General features: G+C 47.9%; 1 protein-coding gene and 1 pseudogene across 1 annotated transcript in view; one reads left to right on the forward strand and one right to left on the reverse strand.

Moving 5' to 3' along the window:
• Window positions 1–5310: 5310 nt before the first annotated feature.
• NEURL4 (neuralized E3 ubiquitin protein ligase 4) overlaps window positions 5311–20564 on the reverse strand; it is a 203518-nt gene continuing 188264 nt past the window's right edge. The window contains exons 24-28 of the mRNA XM_075332000.1: window positions 15042–15146; window positions 10688–10832; window positions 10507–10616; window positions 8867–9026; window positions 5311–5822 (exon numbers count right to left, since the gene is read on the reverse strand). Coding sequence (XP_075188115.1) covers window positions 5618–5822; window positions 8867–9026; window positions 10507–10616; window positions 10688–10832; window positions 15042–15146 — 725 coding nt within the window. The 3' untranslated portion in view covers window positions 5311–5617. The remainder of the gene's footprint in view (window positions 5823–8866; window positions 9027–10506; window positions 10617–10687; window positions 10833–15041; window positions 15147–20564) is intronic.
• On the forward strand, window positions 11023–14982 carry LOC142260604 (uncharacterized; annotated as a pseudogene).

The following is a 20564-nucleotide window of genomic DNA, read 5'->3' on the forward strand; positions in this document are numbered from 1 at the left end:
AGGGGATGAATAATATTGCACGCCACAATTTTCAGTTATTTTTTAAAAAAAGTTTAAATTCAAAGGGAGGGCCCATCCATAAAGGAGGTTGTGGGCGAACTACACAACCTTCTGAAGTGGGAAAAACTAGAAGCGGAGAGGGATAAAGATGGGTTGACAGCCAAGTTTTTTGTGAGATGGAGACATTTTATTGAAAGCCAATTCACACAGGGAGAAATAATTAACCTGATGGCACCTTTTGTTCACTCGGAGTGGTATATCCTGAGCGATATCCAGGACAGCCTGGGTAAACTGAGAATCACCTAGGAGGGGGCTCTGGCGGGAGGGGGAGACGAGACGGTTGGGAATACCAAGACACGCTAGCAAAATTGAAATCATTCAGGGACGACACAGAGATTTAACGAATTGTATTGCATATGTTATATTATATTTCATTACCTATGTTTTGGTTTAATGTTACTGTATACTATCTTAAATCGAACAGCAACATGGAACTCCAAATTGGGGTATCACCCACCTCTATGTCACATTTTGTCAGACGAATGTTCTTCTTTTGCAATGATACTTGTCATGTTTTTACAAATTTGAAAAATCAATAAAAAACGTTTTGGAAAAAAAAAAAAAAGTTTAAAATAAACAATACATTTTGTTCAACTTCACAATTGTGTCACTTGTTGTTGATTTTTCACCAGAACATTAAATTTTTTATCTTTATGTTTGAAGCCTGAAATGTGGGAAAGGGTTGAAAAATTCAAGGGGGCTGAATACTTTTGCAAGGCACTGTATGTTCTATTCAAATAGCTGGATTATTGTATGATAATGGTGACGAAAAGTTTAATATTACCATTTTAGTACAGTAAATTTATTACTTAACCGTGAGCAAGTATCGGGGAAGGGGGGGGGGAGGGTTCGCAGGTTTGGCTTACCGACTCCACAGCCCTGGAGGTGGGAACATCATGATGTGCAGCTGATTTTCAGCACATAGAACTGAAAAACATCATATGATTGCAGGAATGGACAAATGTACTGAGACATTCTTGATAAAAATCTGCTGCCATCTACCAGGATGATGAAGCGAGGGCGGACATTTCAACAAACAATGATCCCAAACACACAGCTAAGGAAGCTACCAACTAGAGTCCAAGAGAGAAAATAATTCTGCTAGAATGGCTGAACCGATCACCAGAGCTGAATCTAATAGAAAATGTATGGAAGGAACTAAAACTCAGAGTTGATAAAAGGTGTCGGGACCTGCAGTATGTGAGGAGTGTTTGTGAGGAAGAATGGGCAAAAATCCCACCTGAGCAATGCAGGCAACTAGTGTCTCCATACAGGAGGCATCTGGAACCTTCCTCACCAATAAAGGAGAATGTACCAAGTATTAAATACATTTCAGTAACGTGTGCAATACTTTTTCCATGTGTCATTTCTCATTATTACACATAATCTATAGACATCTATGGTTTGACTTCTCTGCCTCTGTGGATTGGATGGATTGTTACAATCATCTGGTCAGAAATTCATGTCAATAGCAGCTTTAGAAATATATTTACTTAGAAAATTGGTAATGTATTCAATACTTTTTCCACCAGCTGTATGTGACAGTAGCGTGGCAGGTGTGCCATTGGTGTATAAATATATTTTTCTTTCACATATGAGCTTTTGTACAATCTGTCGCTCTCAGATGGGTAGAGGTAGTTACATTTTAGATGTGTGAATGACAGGCGGAGAATGGGTGTGCTGTTCTCCACCACATCCTGGGGCTTCTCTAGAAGTCGAAACATGACTAATTGTCTTCTTCATGATCTACATGGATACGTTAAGAGATGCTGTTCTCCAGCCAAAGTCTCTTTACTAGTAGCTGTAATTCGTGCAGTGTTTGCATCACAAATTTCTACAATCCGCCAACCTCTGCTGGAGCTTTACTCTCACACGCAAGCTTTATGCAATCCGCCAACTTCTGCTGGAGTTTCTCTCTCACACGTGAGCTTTATGCGATCCGCCGACCTCTGCTGGAGCTTTACTCTCACACGCAAGCTTTGTACGATCTGCCGACCTCTGCTGGAGCTTTACTCTCACGCGCAAGCTTTGTACGATCCGCCAACTTCTGCTGGAGTTTCTCTCTCACATACAAGCTTTGTACCATCTGCCGACCTCTGCTGGAGCTTTACTCTCACACGCAAGCTTTGTACGATCCGCCGACCTCTACTGGAGCTTTACTCTCTCACGCAAGCGTTATGCGATCCGCCAACTTCTGCTGGAGTTTCTCTCAAATACGAGCTTTGTACGATCCACCGACCTCTGCTGGAGCTTTACTCTCACACACAAGCTTTCTACGATCTGCCAACTTCTGCTGGAGTTTCTCACACATGAGCTTTGTACGATCTGCCGACCTCTGCTGGAGCTTTACTCTCACATACGAGCTTTCTATGATCTGCCGACCTCTACTGGAGCTTTACTCTCACATACGAGTTTTCTACGATTTGCTGACCTCTAATGGAGCTTTACTCACACATACGAGCTTTCTACGATTAGCTGACCTCTACTGCAGCTTTACTCTTCCATACTAGCTTTCTACGATCCGCCGACCTCTGCTGGAGCTTTACTCTCACATACAAGCTTTGTACGATCTGTTGACCTCTACTGCAGCTTTACTCTCACATACGAGCTTTGTATGATCTGCCGACCTCTACTGGAGCTTTACTCTCACATACAAGCTTTGTACGATCCGCCGGCCTCTGCTGGAGCCTTACTCTCACACGCAAGCTTTGTACGATCCGCCGATCTCTGATGGAGCTTTACTCTCACATACAAGCTTTCTACGATCCGCCGACCTCTACTGGAGCTTTACTCTCACATACAAGCTTTGTACGATCCGCCGACCTCTGCTGGAGCTTTACTCTCACATACAAGCTTTCTACAATCCGCTGACCTCTACTGCAGCTTTACTCTTACATACTAGCTTTCTACGATCCGCTGACCTCTGCTGGAGCTTTACTCTCACACGCAAGCTTTGTACGATACGCCAACTTCTGCTGGAGCTTTACTCTCACATACGAGCTTTCTACGATCCGCCGACCTTTGCTGGAGCTTTACTCTCACATACAAGCTTTGTACGGTCCGCGACCTCTACTGGAGCTTTACTCTCACATACAAGCTTTGTACGATTCACCGACCTCAACTGGAGCTTTACTCTCACAAACAAGCATTGTACAATTCACCGACCTCTGCTGGAGCTTTACTCTCACACGCAAGTTTTGTACGATCCGCCGATCTCTGATGGAGCTTTACTCTCACATACAAGCTTTGTACGATCCGCCGACCTCTGCTGGAGCTTTACTCTCTCACGCAAGCTTTATGCGATCCGCCAACTTCTGCTGGAGCTTTACTCTTACATACGAGCTTTCTACGATCCACCGACCTCTGCTGGAGCTTTACTCTCACATACGAGCTTTCTACGATCCACTGACCTCTACTGCAGCTTTACTTACATACGAGCTTTCTACGATCTGCTGACCTCTACTGGAGCTTTACTCTCACATACAAGCTTTGTATGATCCGCCGACCTCTACTGGAGCTTTACTCTCACATACAAGCTTTGGACGATCCGCCGACCTCTGCTGGAGCTTTACTCTCACATACAAGCTTTGTACGATCCGCTGACCTCTACTGCAGCGTTACTCTTACATACAAGCTTTCTACGATCCACCGACCTCTGCTGGAGCTTTACTCTCACATACAAGCTTTCTACGATCCGCTGACCTCTGCTGGAGCTTTACTCTCACATACAAGCTTTCTACGATCTGCTAACCTCTACTGGAGCTTTACTCTCACATACAAGCTTTGTACGATTCACCGACCTCTACTGGAGCTTTACTCTCACATACAAGCTTTGTACGATCCGCCGACCTCTGCTGGAGCTTTACTCTCACATACAAGCTTTCTATGATCTGCCGACCTCTACTGGAGCTTTACTCTCACATACGAGCTTTCTACGATCTGCTGACCTCTACTGGAGCTTTACTCTCACATACAAGCTTTGTACGATCCGCAGACCTCTGCTGGAGCTTTACTCTCACATACAAGCTTTGTACGATCCGCCGATCTCAGATGGAGCTTTACTCTCACATACGAGCTTTCTACGATCCGCTGACCTCTACTGCAGCTTTACTCTTACATACTAGCTTTCTACGATCCGCCGATCTCTGCTGGAGCTTTACTCTCACATATGAGCTTTGTATCATCCGCCGATCTCTGCTGGAGCTTTACTCTCACATACAAGCTTTGTATCATCCGCCGATCTCTGCTGGAGCTTTACTCTCACATACGAGCTTTGTATGATCAACCGACCTCTGCTGGAGCTTTACTCTCACATACAAGCTTTGTACGATTCACCGACCTCTGCTGGAGCCTTACTCTCACACGCAAGCTTTGTATGATCCGCCGATCTCTGATGGAGCTTTACTCTCACACACAAGCTTTGTACGATTCACCGACCTCTGCTGGAGCCTTACTCTCACATACAAGCTTTGTACGATCCGCCGACCTCTGCTGGAGCTTTACTCTCACACGCAAGCTTTGTACGATTCACCGACCTCTACTGGAGCTTTACTCTCACATACAAGCTTTGTACGATCCGCCGACCTCTGCTGGAGCTTTACTCTCACATACAAGCTTTGTACGATTCACCGACCTCTGCTGGAGCCTTACTCTCACATACAAGCTTTGTACGATTCACCGACCTCTGCTGGAGCTTTACTCTCACATACAAGCTTTGTACGATCCGCCGACCTCTGCTGGAGCTTTACTCTCACATACAAGCTTTGTACGATCCGCCGACCTCTACTGCAGCTTTACTCTCACATACAAGCTTTGTACGATCCGCCGACCTCTACTGGAGCTTTACTCTCACATGTGAGCTTTGTACGATCCGCCGATTTCTGATGGAGCTTTACTCTCACATACAAGCTTTCTACGATTCGCTGACCTCTGCTGGAGCTTTACTCTCACATACAAGCTTTGTACGATCCGCTGACCTCTGCTGGAGCTTTACTCTCACATACAAGCTTTGTACGATCCGCTGACCTCTGCTGGAGCTTTACTCTCACATACAAGCTTTGTACGATTCGCTGACCTCTGCTGGAGCTTTACTCTCACATACAAGTTTTGTACGATCCGCCAGGCTTGAATTGTACAGTGGCATTCGAGCTCTGCACAATCTACCACCATTTGCTTTTTTTATACCAACACTCAAATCCCTTGTTCTGTACAAGAAATTTATGTATTAAAAAAAAATAAACTTAATGTACAAATCAAGAAAAAAAAAACAAAGATCAGCAGCTTAAATAAAAGGCGAGAGGCTGGAACAGGAGACTTTGCGCCCGGTCATGTGTCCCGCCACCAGCCACAATGCTTTTTTTCAATAAATTAATGGGAAGGGTATGTAAACAACGGGCGAGGAGTAGAGAAAAAAGCTGACAAAATGGAGGGTGCATTGGTTAGGGGGTGGTGGGAGAAGTTCGGTCAGAGGGTCATCTATAACAGATTCCCCATTTGTGGCACAGGTATTTCCAGCCGTCCGCTTTTCTCTTCTGGTATCAGCACATCCAACATATGTTCACTCTAAGCGCACCAGCAGACCCCTCAAGATGGTGGCCCCCTTTTCCTTGGTCAGCCACTCCACTTCAGAGCTAGGAATCCTGGGATCCAAAATATCAGAGGTCCCTGCTGATGGAGGGCCAATCTTGTATGACCCTGGTCGTACACAGACCTGGAGGGCAACTTGAGCTCCAAATGTGCGCTGAGATCGAGGGTCTCTGAACCTGAAATAAGAGATAGGCAGAGTTCAGAAGGGAAAGACCACTATAAAATGGCTACTAGCACTAATATACCATGCACAATTACTGTACAATTCACAACTCCTGGCACAGTCAGAGAAGTGCGAAGTACCAGCCCATGATATGTAGATGCTGTGTCATAATTATTATGTGTAAAAGACCCTGAGGACTGGGTCTGGGCCTCGTACCGCGGTCCTTTCGAAAATCTGATTCAAAATATCTAATCATTATCGGTACAGGTCAAGCAGAATGCAGTACCATCCCAGGACTGATCATTACCGGCAGAGACCGAGAAGAGTGCAGTACCATCCCAGGACTGATCATTACCGGCAGAGACCGAGCAGAGTGCAGTACCATCCCAAGACTGATCATTACCGGCAGAGGCCGAGCAGAGTGCAGTACCATCCCAAGACTGATCATTACCGGCAGAGGCCGAGCAGAGTGCAGTACCATCCCAAGACTGATCATTACCGGCAGAGGCCGAGCAGAATGCAGTACCATCCCAGGACTGATCATTACTGGTACAGGCCAAGCAGAGTGCAGTACCATCCCAGGACTGATCATTACCGGCAGAGGCCGAGCAGAGTGCAGTACCATCCCAAGACTGATCATTACCGGCAGAGGCCAAGCAGAGTGCAGTACCATCCCAGGACTGATCATTACCGGCAGAGACCGAGCAGAGTGCAGTACCATCCCAGGACTGATCATTACCGGCAGAGACCGAGCAGAGTGCAGTACCATCCCAGGACTGATCATTACCGGCAGAGACCGAGCAGAGTGCAGTACCATCCCAGGACTGATCATTACCGGCAGAGACCGAGCAGAGTGCAGTACCATCCCAAGACTAACCATTACCAGTACAGGCCAAGCAGAGTGCAGTACCATCCCAGGACTGATCATTACCGGCAGAGACCGAGCAGAGTGCAGTACCATCCCAGGACTGATCATTACCGGCAGAGACCGAGCAGAGTGCAGTACCATCCCAGGACTGATCATTACCGGCAGAGACCGAGCAGAGTGCAGTACCATCCCAGGACTGATCATTACCGGCAGAGACCGAGCAGAGTGCAGTACCATCCCAAGACTAACCATTACCAGTACAGGCCAAGCAGAGTGCAGTACCATCCCAGGACTGATCATTACCGGCAGAGACCGAGCAGAGTGCAGTACCATCCCAGGACTGATCATTACCGGCAGAGACCGAGCAGAGTGCAGTACCATCCCAGGACTGATCATTACCGGCAGAGGCCGAGCAGAGTGCAGTACCATCCCAAGACTGATCATTACCGGCAGAGGCCGAGCAGAGTGCAGTACCATCCCAAGACTGATCATTACCGGCAGAGGCCGAGCAGAGTGCAGTACCATCCCAAGACTGATCATTACCGGCAGAGGCCGAGCAGAGTGCAGTACCATCCCAAGACTGATCATTACCGGTAGAGGCAGAGCAGAGTGCAGTACCATCCCAAGACTGATCATTACCGGCAGAGGCAGAGCAGAGTGCAGTACCATCCCAGGACTGATCATTACCGGCAGAGGCCGAGCAGAGTGCAGTACCATCCCAGGACTGATCATTACTGGTGCAGGCCAAGCAGAGTGCAGTACCATCCCAGGACTAACCATTACCAGTACAGACCGAGCAGAGTGCAGTACCATCCCAGGACTGATCATTACTGGTACAGGCCAAGCAGAGTGCAGTACCATCCCAGGACTGATCATTACCGGCAGAGACCGAGCAGAGTGCAGTACCATCCCAGGACTAACCATTACCAGTACAGGCCGAGCAGAGTGCAGTACCATCCCAGGACTGATCATTACTGGTACAGGCCAAGCAGAGTGCAGTACCATCCCAGGACTGATCATTACCGGCAGAGACCGAGCAGAGTGCAGTACCATCCCAGGACTAACCATTACCAGTACAGGCCGAGCAGAATGCAGTACCATCCCAGGACTAACCATTACCAGTACAGGCCGAGCAGAATGCAGTACCATCCCAGGACTAACCATTACCAGTACAGACCGAGCAGAATGCAGTACCATCCCAGGACTAACCATTACCAGTACAGGCCGAGCAGAATGCAGTACCATCCCAGGACTAACCATTACCAGTACAGGCCGAGCAGAATGCAGCACCATCCCAGGACTAACCATTACCAGTACAGGCCGAGCAGAATGCAGTACCATCCCAGGACTAACCATTACCAGTACAGGCCGAGCAGAATGCAGTACCATCCCAGGACTAACCATTACCAGTACAGGCCAAGCAGAATGCAGTACCATCCCAGGACTAACCATTACCAGTACAGGCCGAGCAGAATGCAGTACCATCCCAGGACTAACCATTACCAGTACAGGCCGAGCAGAATGCAGTACCATCCCAGGACTAACCATTACCAGTACAGGCCGAGCAGAATGCAGTACCATCCCAGGACTAACCATTACCAGTACAGGCCGAGCAGAATGCAGTACCATCCCAGGACTAACCATTACCAGTACAGACCGAGCAGAGTGCAGTATCATCCCAGGACTGACCATTACCGGCAGAGGCCGAGCAGAGTGCAGTACCATCCCAGGACTGATCATTACTGGTACAGGCCAAGCAGAGTGCAGTACCATCCCAAGACTGATCATTACCAGTACAGGCCGAGCAGAGTGCAGTACCATCCCAGGACTGATCATTACCGGCAGAGGCCAAGCAGAATGCAGTACCATCCCAGGACTGATCATTACCGGCAGAGACCGAGCAGAGTGCAGTACCATCCCAGGACTAATCATTACCGGTACAGGCAGAGCAGAGTGCAGTACCATCCCAGGACTGATCATTACCAGTAGAGGCCAAGCAGAATGCAGTACCATCCCAGGACTGATCATTACCGGCAGAGACCGAGCAGAGTGCAGTACCATCCCAGGACTGATCATTACCAGTAGAGGCCGAGCAGAGTGCAGTACCACCTAATGTCTAATCATTACCGGTACAGGCCGAGCAGAGTGCAGTACCACCTCATGACTGATCATTACTGGCATACACTCACTGGACTTTGGGACAGAAGTCAGGCAGCCCGGCATATCGTAGAGTGGGTGAGAGGACCACACTTTGCACTTCGCGGCTCTGCAGGACGTTTAGCTCAGATGTTGGGAAGCCATTTTGTGGATCCGTCTTTATTGGCATAGATGTCAAAATACACGAGGAACCTACAAAAAAAAAAAAAAAGATTAGCAAGATTACGCAAGAAACCTACACAGAAGGAGAGCAGTGAAAATAGGCAAAAAAAACTTGCGGAGAAGGAACGCAGTGAGAATACAAGGAGCAACCTGCGGAGAAGGAGAGCAGCGAGAATACAAGAGGAAGCTGTGGAGAAGGAGAGCAGTGAGAATACAAGAGAAAGCTGTGGAGAAGGAGAGCAGTGAGAATACACAAAGAACCTGCGGAGTAGAACAGCGAGAATACACAAAGAACCTGCGGAGTAGAACAGCGAGAATACACAAAGAACCTGCGGAGTAGAACAGCGAGAATACACAAAGAACCTGCGGAGTAGGAGAGCAGCGAGAATACACAAAGAACCTGCGGAGTAGGAGAGCAGCGAGAATACACAAAGAACCTGCGGAGTAGAACAGCGAGAATACACAAAGAACCTGCGGAGTAGGAGAGCAGCGAGAATACACAAAGAACCTGCGGAGTAGGAGAGCAGCGAGAATACACAAGGAACGTATGGAGAAGGAGAACAGCGAGAATACACAAAGAACCTGCGGAGTAGAACAGCGAGAATACACAAAGAACCTGCGGAGTAGAACAGCGAGAATACACAAAGAACCTGCGGAGTAGAACAGCGAGAATACACAAAGAACCTGCGGAGTAGAACAGCGAGAATACACAAAGAACCTGCGGAGTAGGAGAGCAGCGAGAATACACAAAGAACCTGCGGAGTAGGAGAGCAGCGAGAATACACAAAGAACCTGCGGAGTAGAACAGCGAGAATACACAAAGAACCTGCGGAGTAGAACAGCGAGAATACACAAAGAACCTGCGGAGTAGAACAGCGAGAATACACAAGGAACGTATGGAGAAGGAGAGCAGCGAGAATACACAAAGAACCTGCGGAGTAGAACAGCGAGAATACACAAAGAACCTGCGGAGTAGAACAGCGAGAATACACAAAGAACCTGCGGAGTAGGAGAGCAGCGAGAATACACAAAGAACCTGCGGAGTAGAACAGCGAGAATACACAAAGAACCTGCGGAGTAGGAGAGCAGCGAGAATACACAAAGAACCTGCGGAGTAGAACAGCGAGAATACACAAAGAACCTGCGGAGTAAAACAGCGAGAATACACAAAGAACCTGCGGAGTAGGAGAGCAGCGAGAATACACAAAGAACCTGCGGAGTAGGAGAGCAGCGAGAATACACAAAGAACCTGCGGAGTAGAACAGCGAGAATACACAAAGAACCTGCGGAGTAGAACAGCGAGAATACACAAGGAACGTATGGAGAAGGAGAGCAGCGAGAATACATGAGGAACCTGCAGAGAAGGAAAGCAGCGAGAATGCAAGAACTCACTGAGGAGTGAAGTGAGAATATACAAGGAATCTGTGGAGAAGGCACACACTGCAGATGTATTCACACCCTTTTATGCAGTAATGAAGAATGACACACAAGCTGTGTCAAGACCACTCACCTGGGAGCAGTTCCCCCCGATCCAGTGTCCTCCTCACACTGCCAGCACTGCTGCCCTGGTATGCAATGTGCCACTTCTTGTACTGGGTACATGATAACCGTGGACTCAGTCTGAAAAACAATGGAGATGTGAGCGAGAATATCCAGAATTCCTACAATCACAATGTGAAAACTACAAGTACCTGAGCGGGAAGCTGCACCATCCCGTTGGCTCAGCGTACTCCCGAGGGGGGTCTCCCCTCTTACTGTACAGCTCATCTCCTCGCAACTTGTGACAAGACTCACAGTGACAAATGCACAATTTAGAGTCCTCCATGAAATAGCCATCTACGCAACAAAGACAAAATTAAAGTGTTGAAAAGCTGTAAAAGGTTGAAGAGAGAGGACGTAGGAAGAAAAGGCTGCGGAGAGGGGAAGGAAGTAGGTGAGGACTAGGAAAAAGAGGAGGAGAAAAAGAAAATGGGATGAGGAAGAAGCAAAGGAACAAAAGTGTGAGTAAAGAGGACGTAGGAGGAGAAGGAAGAAGCTGAGGAGAGAGAAAATGAAGAAGGAGGAAGAAAAAGCAGAAGAGAGAAGGAGGAGAAGAGGAGTCGGGAAGGATGAAAAGGCCAGGGAGATATGGGAGGAGAGATTCAGGAGAGAGAAAGGAGGAGGAAGAGGCCAAGGAGAGAAAACAAAAAAGAAGAGGCGGAGGAGAGGGTGGAAGCAGGAAATTGCAAAGAATGGAGGGGAAGGAGAAAGAGGAAAAGGCAGAGTAGAGAGGAAAGATGAGAAGGAAAGAAGATGGAAGAGGCCAAGAAGAGAGGGAACAGGAAGAAACTGAAGAGAAAAAGGAAGGTGGAAAAGCAGAGGAGAGCAGAAAGATGTTATAAAAAGGATAAGGAATGAGAGGAGGGAGGATGAAGAGGCCAATTAGAGATAAAGGCTGAGGAGAGAGGAAGAATAGGTCAAGGAAAGAGGAAGATGGGAGGGACAAGAGTAGGAGGAGGAAGAGGCCATGGAGAGAGAGAAAGAAGAGGAAAAGGCTGCGGAGAAAGAGGAAGGAGTAGGAAAAGGTGAAGGAGAAAGATTAAGGTATAGAAAAAGGCAGAGGAGAAAGAGAAGGAAAAGGCTAAGGAGCAAAAGGAAGAAGGAAGGAAGGAAAGGCTGAGGAGAAACAGGAAGGGACCAACAAGAAAGAGAATAGAGGGAGAGGCAGAGGAGAGAGGAAGGAAGAGGCCAAGGGAAGCGGAAGTTGGGAGACACAAGAGTAGGAGGAGGAAGAGGCAATGGAGAGAGAGGAAGGAGGAGGACAAGGCTGCAGAGAAAAAGGAAGGAGTAGGAAAAGGCAAAGGAGAAAGAGGAAGGTGTAGAAAAAGGCAGAGGAGAAAATGGAGGAAAAGGCTAAGGAGCAAGAGGAAGAAGCAGGGAAAGGCTGAGGATAAATAGGAAGTGACCAAGTACAGATAGGCAAAGAAGGAGGAAAAGAGCAGAAAGCTGTTGAGTAAAAGGCCAAGGACAGAAAGGAAGGAGGAAGACTAGGCCAATGAAAGAGGAAGAAGGAATAAACTCAGGAGAAAGATGGTAGAAAAAGGAGGAAGAAAGAGCGGAAGTGAAATCGGAAGGTACAGAGAAAAGATAGGCCAAAAAGAGAGGGGGCGAGGGAAAGAAGGAGGAAAAGGCAGGGCGAAGAGGAAGAAGGAAGATGCTGAGGGGAAAGTACTAGAAGGAAAAGGCCAAGAATAGAGGAGGGAAAAAAAAGGCAGAGAAAAGAGTAGGAGCAAATAAAGTTGGAAGGAAGAGACAGAGAAAGGAGGACGATGACGACAAAGCAGCAGAGAACAGAGAAAGAATGAAGAGGCCACACATGGAGGAGAAGAGACCAATGAGAGAGAGGAAGGAGGAGGAAGAGGCTGCGTAAAGAGGAAAAAAAAAGAAAAAAAGAGGAAGAGGAATAGGTAAAAGGAAGAGTCTGAGTAAAAGAGTAAGAGGCAAAAAAGAGGGCAGAGGAGGTGGAAGAGGCTGAAGAGAGAGATTTAGGAGGAAAAGATAAGATGAAGAGGGAAAAGAAGAAGAGCAGCTCAGGAAGAGAAAAATGAGAAAGAGGCTGTAGAGAGAGAAAAGAAAAAGAGAAAAAGGCTGAAGAGGCCGAGCTGAGAGAAGGAGGATGAAGAGGCCAAGGAAAGAGAAAAGGAAGAGAAGAGGCCAAGGAGAAGGAGGAAGAAGAGGTCAAGGAAAGAGAAGGAAGAAAGAGGGAAAGGAGGAGGAGGCAGAGGAAAAATGAAGAGTCTGAAGAAAGAGGACAGAGAAGGAGGAAGAGATTGAGGAGAGAGTGGAAGGAGGAAGAGGCCATGGAGAGAGCAAAAAGAAAGACCTAGGAGAGAAAGAAAAAAAGGAAGAGGAAAAGGTCGGGAATAGAAGAAAGATGGAGAAAAATGTAGAGGAAAGAGAAGAAGAAAGAGGTTGAGGAAAGGGAGAAAGTAGGAGGAACAGGTGGAGGAGAGAGAAGGAGGAGAAAGAAGAAGAGTCCAAGGAAGGAGAAGAAGAGTATGAAGAGGGAGAATATCAGGAGAGGATGATAAGACCAAATAAAGAGAAGAAGGATAAGCAGACAAATAGAGAAAAAGCTGAAGGACTTGGCAGAGAAAAGAGAATTCGGAAAATGCCGAGGAGAAAGGAAAGAGATGGGAGGGTAAGGCCAAGGAGAGAGAGGACACAGGAGGAAAAGGCTGAGGAGTGAGAAAAAGGAGGCAGAGGACCAGGAGGAAGAGGCCCATGAGAAAGAGGAAAAAGGAGAAAAGGCAGAGGAGGAGGAAAGAAACAAATAGGAGAATAGGCTGAGGAGATGGAGGAAGCAAAAGAAAGAGGCTGAGGAGAGAGTAGAAGAAGAGTGGAAGGAAAAAGAAATTGAGAAGAGAGGAAGGACAAATAAGCCGAAAAGAGAGAGAAAGGAGAAGAAACACAGAGAGGAAAAAGAAAAAGGGCTGAGGCGAGAGAGGAAGGGGAAAGAATCTGAGGATTGAGAAGAAGAAAGTGAAGGAGGCTGAGGAGAGAGTGGAAATATGAGGGGAAAAAGTTGAGGAGCAAGGAGGAAAAGGCAAAAAAAAAAAAAAAAAAAAAAGAGAGGAAAGAAAGGAAAAGGAAGAGGGGCTGAGGAGAGTGGATGTGAAGAGGCTGGGTAGAAAGGAATTAGAAGGAAAAAGTAGAAGTAAAATGCCGGGGAACGAGGAGAGAGAGGAGGAAAAGGCAGAGGAGAGAGGAAAGTGGAGGAGAAGAGGCTGAGGGGAGAGAGGAAGGAGGAGGAAAAAGCAGAGGAGAGAGAGGAAAAAAAGTGGAAAAGGCAGACGAGCGATGAGGAAAAAGCGAAGGAGAAAGAGGAAGAAAAAGGCCAAGAGTTAGGCGGGCTTTGCACGCTACGACATTGCAAGCTGATGCTGCGATGCTGAGCGCGATAGTCCCCGCCCCCGTCGCAGCTGCGATATCCTTGTGATAGCTGCCGTAGCGAACATTATCGCTACGGCAGCTTCACATGGACTCACCTGTCCTGGGACGTCGCTCTGGCCGGCGAACCGCCTCCTTATTAAGGGGGTGGGTCGTACGGCGTCACTGCGACGTCACACGGCCAATAGAAGCGGAGGGGCGGAGATGAGCGGGATGTAAACATCCCGCCCACCTTCTCCCTTCCGCATATCCTACGGGAGCCGCGGTGACGCCGGCAGGAGATGTTCTTCGCTCCTGCGGCTTCACACACAGCGATGTGTGCTGCCGCAGGAGCGAGGAACAACATCGGACCATCGCGTCAGCGTAATTATGGATTACGCCGATGCTACACCGATGATACGATTACGACGCTTTTGCGCTCGTTAATCGTATCATCTAGGCTTTACACACTACGATGTCGCCTGCGATGCCGGAAGTGCGTCATTTTCAATTTGACCCCACCGACATCGCACGTGCAATGTCGTAGTGTGCAAAGCCCGCCTAAGGAGAAACAGTCCGAGGATTGAGAAGAAGAAAGAGAAAGACGGAGGAGAAAGAGGAAATATGAGTAGAGACTAAAGAGGAAAGTAATAGGAGAAAAAAAGAAGGAAAATGCTGAGGAGCAAGGAGAACAAAGCCAGAGAGAGAGGAAATTGGAAGAAGAGGCAAAGGAGCTGAAGAGGGAGAAGAGGAAAGTGGAGGAGAAAAGGCCAAGGAGAAAGGAATTAAGAGAAGAAAGGAGAAGAAAATACTGAGGAGCGAGTAGGAAAAAGGCCAAGGAGATAATGAGGAGCAAAAGGCAGAGGAGAGCGGAAAGTAGAGAGGATGCCGAGGAAAGAGAGGAAGGAGGAAGAAAAATCAGAGGAGAGAGGAAGGAGGAGGGAGATGCTGAGAAGCAAGGAGGAAAAGGCCAAGGAGAAACAGGGAGGAGAAGAAAAAGGCAGAGGACAGAGAAAGGAAGTGGAAAAGGAAGATGAGAGAGAGAAAGGAGGTGAAAAAGACAGAGGAGAGGAGGTAAAAGGAAAGAAGATGAAGAGACCGTGGAAAGAGGAGACGGTAGCAATCTGCAGCTCTTACCAGGCAGCAGCAGCAGCTCTTTGAAGCGGAGGCAGAGGGCGAGATATTCACAGCTGAGGAGAGCCATTGGGTCCGGTGGAAGCCAGCACAAACTTTCCTTCACTCCTATACAGATGGAGAAACTTATGTAGCATGCATACATCGCTAGGCCTGATAGCGGTTATTAGCGATCTGAACAGATGATAAAAAATAGCAACAAGACAACTCCGATCTCTTCGTCAGGCACAGTAACCATCCCTGATGAGGAGACCTGGATAGTCTTGAAGGCTTGCCACTTCTTACCATCTAACACGGTACAAAGCCATTTGTTTTCTTAGCACTACACATTACAGTCAAAGAAAAGTGAGGCCTGAGCCATAGTCTATAGTCCGATCAAGTAAAAAAAGAAGAAAAAAACTATTCTGAGTCAATGAAAACCGTGGTGAGAAAAGGTGTGGATTTTATTAACCAAGCATGATGTGTACTGTAAACATATGGCAAGAAAAATCAAAAAATGGGGCAAAAAGAGCAGAAATCATACTGCAGATGTAGAAATGTGAACAGAATGAGCGGGAAAATCTGCTGCAGATATGTATGTATACGAAGGTGTAAGAAAGGCAAGTGCAGCGCTCCCGCATCACACGAGACTCCTGGGACCGTTCCAAGACCTTCCTTTCCGGTGATAGGGATACCTCGGGCTCAGGGCCAGAAAGGGCTGATCTCCTCTTTGTATACATACCTACTTTCCATAGGGAACGAATCCCAACCTTTGTCAGTCAACGAGAGGTGGGGGCTTATTCCAAATATGAGGGAGGATGACCGGAGGTTTTGGAATCGCCCACTAAGCTCTCCCCGTCAACTAACAACAAAATGATCCAATCTGTATAATACACCAGGCGTATCTTACTCCACGGAGATTAAGATGCGACACCGGGAGACGTCAGAGAGTATGCGGTGTTATGGGGAGGACGCAGACTGTGTCCATATGATCTGGGGCTGCCCGGTAATTGCCGCCTTTGGCATAAAGTGGTATCGTTTCTGTCCTGCCAGGCCTCCTTCCCTATACCTCTTTATCCATTACTCTGCCTGTTTGGAGTCTAGGACGAGGGAACTTGGTCTCACCACTAAATCTTTCTCCGAGAATCCCTTTTAATGGCCAGGAAACTCAATGCCCTACCTATGATGGATGAGCAGTTCCCCCCGACAGTAGGTGCATGGGTGTAGCTAGTACCGTATTTTTTGGACTATAAGACACACTTTTTCCCCCCCAAATGTTGGGGTAAAGTGGGGGGTGCGTCTAATAGTCTGAATGTCGCTGCGGGGAATGAGGTGGCTGCGGTGGAGCGGGTCATCGGTGGCATGATCAGGCTGTCGCAGTGCCTGCCGTGACCACGTGGGCCTGCTCATTTGATATGCACGCCCATCAACCCTCAGCGCTGAAAGGTGGGCGGGATGATGGGCGGGGGTGCGCGCATAATTAACAGCCGGCCCGCGTGATCACCCCTGGCAAATAAAGCCTGAAGTGATCATGTGCGGCTGTATTCACTGCCCGCCCACGCATCATCATCAGCGTGGTGTGCAGTGAATCAGTACACTCACCCGTCATCATTCCCCTGCAGCATCGCAATGTCCTCCTGTCTGCTGGCCAGCTGATCTGTGTAGAAACGGTGAGCACAGCGATGACGTCATCTCTGTGCATACCGCTAGTCTCCACACAGGTCAGCTGACAGGCAGACAGGAGGACGAGCGATGCTGCAGACAACAGTGACGGCTCCACACTCCAGCGGCACTGCTGCCGGCACTGACAGGGGGACGAGCGATGCTGCATGGATTGAGGAAAGGTGAGTATAAACGTTTATTTTTTTTTTTGCGTGCTACAGGATCCAGGCTATTTAGCAGGATGGGGGTATATAGCAGGATGGGGTATATAGCAGGATGGATGGGGGTATATAGCAGGATGGATGGAGGTAAATATCAGGATGGATGGGGGTATATAGCAGGATGGCAGTATATAGCAGGATAAGGGCATATACCAGGATGGTGCTATGTAGCAGGATGGGGGCTTTACCATGATGGCGGTATATAGCAGGATGGGAATATATACCATGATGGCGTTAGATAGCAGGATGGGAATATATACAAGGATGGGGATCATATACAAGGCAGGAGGATCATTACCAGGATGGGGTACCTTAGTTAGAGAATTTGGGGACATTTTCCCCATAACAGTGTCAGCAGCAGATCCTCGCCCCATAACAATGTGTCATGACCACATTTTTTGCTTAAAATTTATTTTCCTCCTCTAAAACCAGGGTGCGTCTTATGGTCCGGTGCATCTTAGTCTGAAAATACGGTAAATGCAATGCTCCCCATGAACGGACAGTGAATCAAAATAGGGGTTGCCCTGAGAAATATAATGAAGTTTGGGAGTTGTGGAATTTGTCTCCTTTGATGTTACTCGCTTATATGTGATACTTTTCTGAGTTGCTCGTTCGCTCTTATGCTATAGTAAGTATATTACGGTCTGGTGGGAGGTTGAATGCTCCTTGGTTGGCGCCTCTGGCAGAAACAGTCAGTGTGATACTTTAGTTCTGTCCCTTGTTCTCGGTGTCTTGTTAAGCTGTATATGCAGCCCAGGTACCCGGAATATGTAAAAACCAAGCAAAACACGGCTCACCAGACTCCTGAACGTGAATGTAGGTGCGGTGCCCGATGGGTGCCAGGTTTTCACCATCGCTCGCCACTCTTTATATGACATGGTGGGAGCGGGTCACTATGTATCTGCCGACCAATCCATTCTTGTCCCATATTATATGGTACGGCAGATACATAGACGACCTGATCTTCATTCACACCCGGATCTTTTCTGAAATTCCTGACCTCTAATGATCTGAGCCTCGGATTCACGGGGTTTTATTTTCTTCGGCATCGTTTTTAGACGTCTCGTTATTGGGTGACAGTGAGAGCTGCATTGCTACTTCTGTGTACAGAAAACCCATTGCTGGGAATTCAGTTTTGCATCCAGCGTCATCCGTCACACGTTACAAAAAATCTACCGGTTGGAGAATAGATTTGTGCACGACGCGCATGCTCTAATGATTCATTTTTCTCTGCGCAATGTGGTAAATTGAGGTACAGATTAATATTTAGGGGGTGCACTAATGCTAATCTGAAAAGAGCAGGGAAAATAGCTCCTGCCGGACCTAGATCCGCACTTCTCAACTAGGACTTCACTAAGAAAACAAGAATAAAATTGCCTGTTCCATCCTCTAGCACCGATTACTCCAACATTATCTTTACTAAAATATTGCAATACTATTCCAGGATGTGAGATACAAAGCTCCTATGTTCAGGTGTCCGGCCTCCAGCCTGTGCAGCGACGCGCGGTGCTGATCTCATGTCCCCGCGTCTTTGTTTCCACACAGATTGGTGGCGTCAATCTAACCACAGTGTGTGGCCAGAAGAAACGTAATCTGTCGCCATTGCTCATGTGTGGCCACATTTAGCAATGTTTAATGGTACGTGCAATGTATAAGTTGTAACACGACGAGTTGGGGTTATTTGGCTGCGTGTAGTAGTGGTCTGAGCTGTGGGCTGCACGTCCCGCGGGATTCACACTCGCATTACTGAGCGCATATGGGATGTGAAGGGGTCAATGTCAGGACTGTTGCGGCATTGTTTGGAGCACTATCAGGGGATACATTCATGTCTTTCTGTGCGGGGCATTGAGAAGGCGTCTCGATCACCCGGGGGGGGGAGGATTACATTGCTACATAAGGAGAAGCCTTTCGATACTGGAGCTCGGCACTCGATATCCAGGGGCTTCAATTATAACACTGACTTGTTCTATCTTTACTAATGATTGGATTTGTGCGCGTGCGATGATTGTTCATCCGGAATTTTCCTTCATAGGCTTCACTATGAATTATGAGCTGATAAAATCGAGTTCTAGCAGAATGATCCTTTATGTCCATAAGAGACCGCATAAAGAATGAATAAGAGGGATCTGTGTAAAGAATATACATGCAATGAGTCTTATTACCATTGCTGTATAGGTTTATATAATTTGTACAATTTTTCTTAACCTATGCACATTTGTAGTTTATATCAGTATGTACATTTCCTGATGATTGGATGTGTGAGCGGCTCCCTGGTGGGCTGCGGATGTAGAGATGGCCTGATCAGGAGCAGGGAACCTGCTGAGGACCACGTCGGCTCTACCCCACACCGGGAGGCTTGTCTAGCTTTTACATTTCCTGATGATTGGATGTGTGAGCGGCTCCCTGGTGGGCTGCGGATGTAGAGACGTCCTGATCAGGAGCAGGGAACCTGCTGAGGACCACGTCGGCTCTACCCCACACCGGGAGGCTTGTCTAGCTTTTACATTTCCTGATGATTGGATGTGTGAGCTGCTCCCTGGTGGGCTGCGGATGTAGAGATGGCCTGATCAGGAGCAGGGAACCTGCTGAGGACCACGTCGGCTCTACCCCACACCGGGAGGCTTGTCTAGCTTTTACATTTCCTGATGATTGGATGTGTGAGCTGCTCCCTGGTGGGCTGCGGATGTAGAGACGTCCTGATCAGGAGCAGGGAAGCTGCTGAGGACCACGTCGGCTCTACCGCACACCGGGAGGCTTGTCTAGCTTTTACATTTCCTGATGATTGGATGTGTGAGCGGCTCCCTGGTGGGCTGCGGATGTAGAGATGGCCTGATCAGGAGCAGGGAACCTGCTGAGGACCATGTCGGCTCTACCGCACACCGGGAGGCTTGTCTAGCTTTTACATTTCCTGATGATTGGATGTGTGAGCGGCTCCCTGGTGGGCTGCGGATGTAGAGACGTCCTGATCAGGAGCAGGGAACCTGCTGAGGACCACGTCGGCTCTACCCCACACCGGGAGGCTTGTCTAGCTTTTACATTTCCTGATGATTGGATGTGTGAGCTGCTCCCTGGTGGGCTGCGGATGTAGAGACGTCCTGATCAGGAGCAGGGAAGCTGCTGAGGACCACGTCGGCTCTACCCCACACCGGGAGGCTTTCTCTAGCTTTTACATTTATGAATAAAGCCATGTTATAGCTTATGAGGCGGACGCTGGATGCACCCGGAATATCTGCGCTTTCTACTGAACTCCTGACAGTTTACAAATGCACGTCCTTATTCTGCACCCGCTTCATTTCTGTTACTTAATACACAAATTAAAAAAGGAAGCTAAGTACACGGCTAATCAATGATGAAGCAGTGCGATAGCCAGCAACGTGTGCACAACATCCCAACCAGAAGGGTAACGCCGCGGATCTGCAGACGGGCAATATATCACAGACATGGTCAGGTGAGTAAATATATATATACACACATACATATATACATACACACACATACGATACATAGATGGCTAATCAATGGTGAAGTAGTGCGATAGCCAGCAACGTGTGCGCAACATCCCAACCAGAAGGGTAGCGCCGCAGAGCTGCAAATGGGCAATGTATCACATAGACATGGTCAGGTGAGATATATACATATACAGTTAGGTCCAGAAATATTTGGA

This window comes from Anomaloglossus baeobatrachus, unplaced genomic scaffold (assembly GCF_048569485.1).
Source record: "Anomaloglossus baeobatrachus isolate aAnoBae1 unplaced genomic scaffold, aAnoBae1.hap1 Scaffold_138, whole genome shotgun sequence".
Lineage (NCBI taxonomy): Eukaryota > Metazoa > Chordata > Amphibia > Anura > Aromobatidae > Anomaloglossus > Anomaloglossus baeobatrachus.